The sequence below is a fragment of the Arachis ipaensis genome, chromosome B10 (assembly GCF_000816755.2).
Source record: "Arachis ipaensis cultivar K30076 chromosome B10, Araip1.1, whole genome shotgun sequence".
NCBI classification, from domain to species: domain Eukaryota; kingdom Viridiplantae; phylum Streptophyta; class Magnoliopsida; order Fabales; family Fabaceae; genus Arachis; species Arachis ipaensis.
Window position 1 is genome coordinate 134362419 of NC_029794.2, and position 2741 is coordinate 134365159.

General features: G+C 33.7%; 1 protein-coding gene across 1 annotated transcript in view; it reads right to left on the bottom strand.

Annotated features, from left to right (window-relative positions):
- The window catches only part of LOC110268310, a 2539-nt gene continuing 1789 nt past the window's right edge, over positions 1992-2741 (bottom strand). Inside the window, exons 6-7 of the mRNA XM_021114361.1 lie at positions 2462-2508; positions 1992-2302 (exon numbers count right to left, since the gene is read on the bottom strand). Coding sequence (XP_020970020.1) covers positions 2201-2302; positions 2462-2508 — 149 coding nt within the window. The 3' untranslated portion in view covers positions 1992-2200. The remainder of the gene's footprint in view (positions 2303-2461; positions 2509-2741) is intronic.

Consider the following 2741-nt stretch of genomic DNA (forward strand, 5'->3'; position numbering starts at 1 on the left):
TATAAAAATTATTTTTTTTTATAAAATATTTTAGTTGGACAAGATAGTTACCTTAGTTATACTTTTAAAATATTTTGTAAGAATTTCCTCTATATTGAAGGAAATTGGAATTTCTTACTTTAAAAATTAAAATTCCTCAATATATATTTTTTTTTAATTTGGAAAGCTCTTTTTATTAGTTACTTAAATACATTATTAACTCAAACATAATCTTTAATTACTTTGCTCAATTTGAACCATAATTAATTTTAGTATCTTAAATTTAACATACTCAATTTGATCTCCAAATTTTATAATTATATCCTTGAGAAAATATGTGTACTACATTCCCAACTCCACCACACTATTACCTCCAGCATCAACACCACTACCACCACCGTTTTGCTTTGTCTATAATTTGTTCATTTCTGGTTGTATAGTTGATTTTGGGTAGACCTTAAAAATAAATAAATAAATCCAAAACAATACAAAGACTAATAAAAATTGTTACCATTTAACGGTTGATTTTTTTGGTTATGGAAGAGGTGAAGATGTTGTGCTGGGTTATGGATGATGGAGGTGCTACACCAATTTGTGGGACAGTTTTTTGCTCAGATTTGGTGTTAAGAAATCGGACCCTCCGAGTTCTTTGTTTTTAAGTTTTTGAAAGCAAATCGGAGGGTCCATTTTGCATGGAGAGAGGATCTGAAATTCACATAAAATAAATCAGACCCTGCGATTTCTCTAATCAAAATTTTTTTTGACGATTTACATGAAATCGGATGGTCCGTTTTCTCTGTTAATTTGCTTTTTGAATTAAGTTCAAGAAATCGTTGGGTCCGAGTTGTGCCTGACACCACACCAATGTTAAGCACCACTCCTCCCCATATTCAAGTCCAGCACCAGCTTTGCCTCCATAATCAAATTAAAAAGCGCCATTTAACACACCAAATTGTTTATTTGACTGTTATCCTATAAAAAAAATCCCATGATATCCAAGAAGGGAATTTGAATCCTCTAAAGCAAGATTTGTAAAATGAACAACTAATCATTCTCTCACTTCAAGGTGGAAATCTGAACTGTAAACGATATTCTTTTCTGTTCGAGCAGCAATCTATCTTAAACAACTTTAAGAAACTACACATTCATATGCAACTGACTAAACAAAAATAATAGCGGCTAAGAAGAAATAGATGAAAAGCAAGTGAAGGATTAAGGTATGTAGAAGTTGTAACAATGTGGAAGCGAGATTCCAAAGCATTGCAGAAGCGTTCACCGGATGAAAAGACAATCATTATTATACAAAGAGATATCTTAATAGGTACCCTCATCTGCAATTGAAGACATGTCTTATTAGTAACTTCATCTGCAGACAATGTAAGATCATTAAAATGAAATTAAAGTAAGAAATGCATTGGAACTCTAAAGTGGCATTACCGTCCCCTTCATCTGCATCATTATAATCATCTTCATCATCATCAAAATATTCATTCTGCAACATTTTAACTGTGTTAGAAACTTATCGTTGTACTTTCTCTGTTTAACATGAAAATCAAATCCCAATGCTTTACAGCTCTATGCTATTGTGCCTCATTAGAAGAAAAAATCATACCATTCGGCAGAGTAATCATAGAAAAAATAACTTCTCAAAGAGATGTCAATTTGAACACGTCAATTGTCATATAGAATCTGCCTCTTATAAAATTTTTCAAATAGAGCTACACCAAAGAATATTTTAAAGAAACCTCACAAAAAGCAAAACAAGAAAAACATCATGGAGAGAACCAACTGAGTTCAAGAATGCCAAAATTGAACATAAAAGTAGAGGTGACAATCGTACCTGATGATAATCATCATCACCAAATTCTTCTTCCTCCTCAACCTCTTCATCATCTACATTTTCTTCTTCCTCTTTTTCTTCTTCATTTTCTCCTCCTTTATTTTCCTTTTCATCTTTACCCTCTTTGACCTGCAAGTGAAAAGAAAAGGTCAATAAAATTTTCCATTGGACAAGTGGGTTAAAATCCCCCAACAGAATGAATAAAAAAGGAAAATTTAGTATTCTGTTCAGCAAAAGGCAATTTTCTTCCCAAAACTAATATACAAGGCTCAAAGCTCCATGAGTTTTACAGATGATCAAGTGATGATGGCTTGGAGCTGGAGGAGATTTGCAGCAACGGCTATGTTGGAGGTAGAAGAGGCAATGATAATGGAGCGGAAGCTATGATGAAAGTGGAGGAAACAACGCTGGTGGCAACAGTGATAACAACAATAATGGAACCCCCAAGGTACCAATTCCACAACAGCCATCCCCCCACCAGTCCTAACAATATAATATATATTGAATTCGGAAACTTGCAACTGTAAGCATAGGTGAAGACTAAAGATGCATAGGAATCCCTATCGATATTAAGATGAATCCATAAATCAATTGTAAATATCGAAAACATATAGGCACTAACTGTAAGCATAGGTGCTCTACCTGGTTCTTTTTCTCTAGCTGTTCGAAGAAATCAATTCGCTTAATACCTGCCACACAACCATAGTCATCAGTAAGAAGAAAAATCTCCAAGAAAAAACATAAGTATACATACTGCTCAACAGTGCAGCATATAGCAACTTAAAGTAGTAAAAAGTTCAATAAGTTCTTCAAAGATTGCAGGATTTATTTAGGAAGATGAACCTTATTCCTGACCTAACTGTTAAAATCCAAAATCCTTTTTCTTCATTGGGGGGGGGGGGAGAAAAAGAAGAAGGGCGGT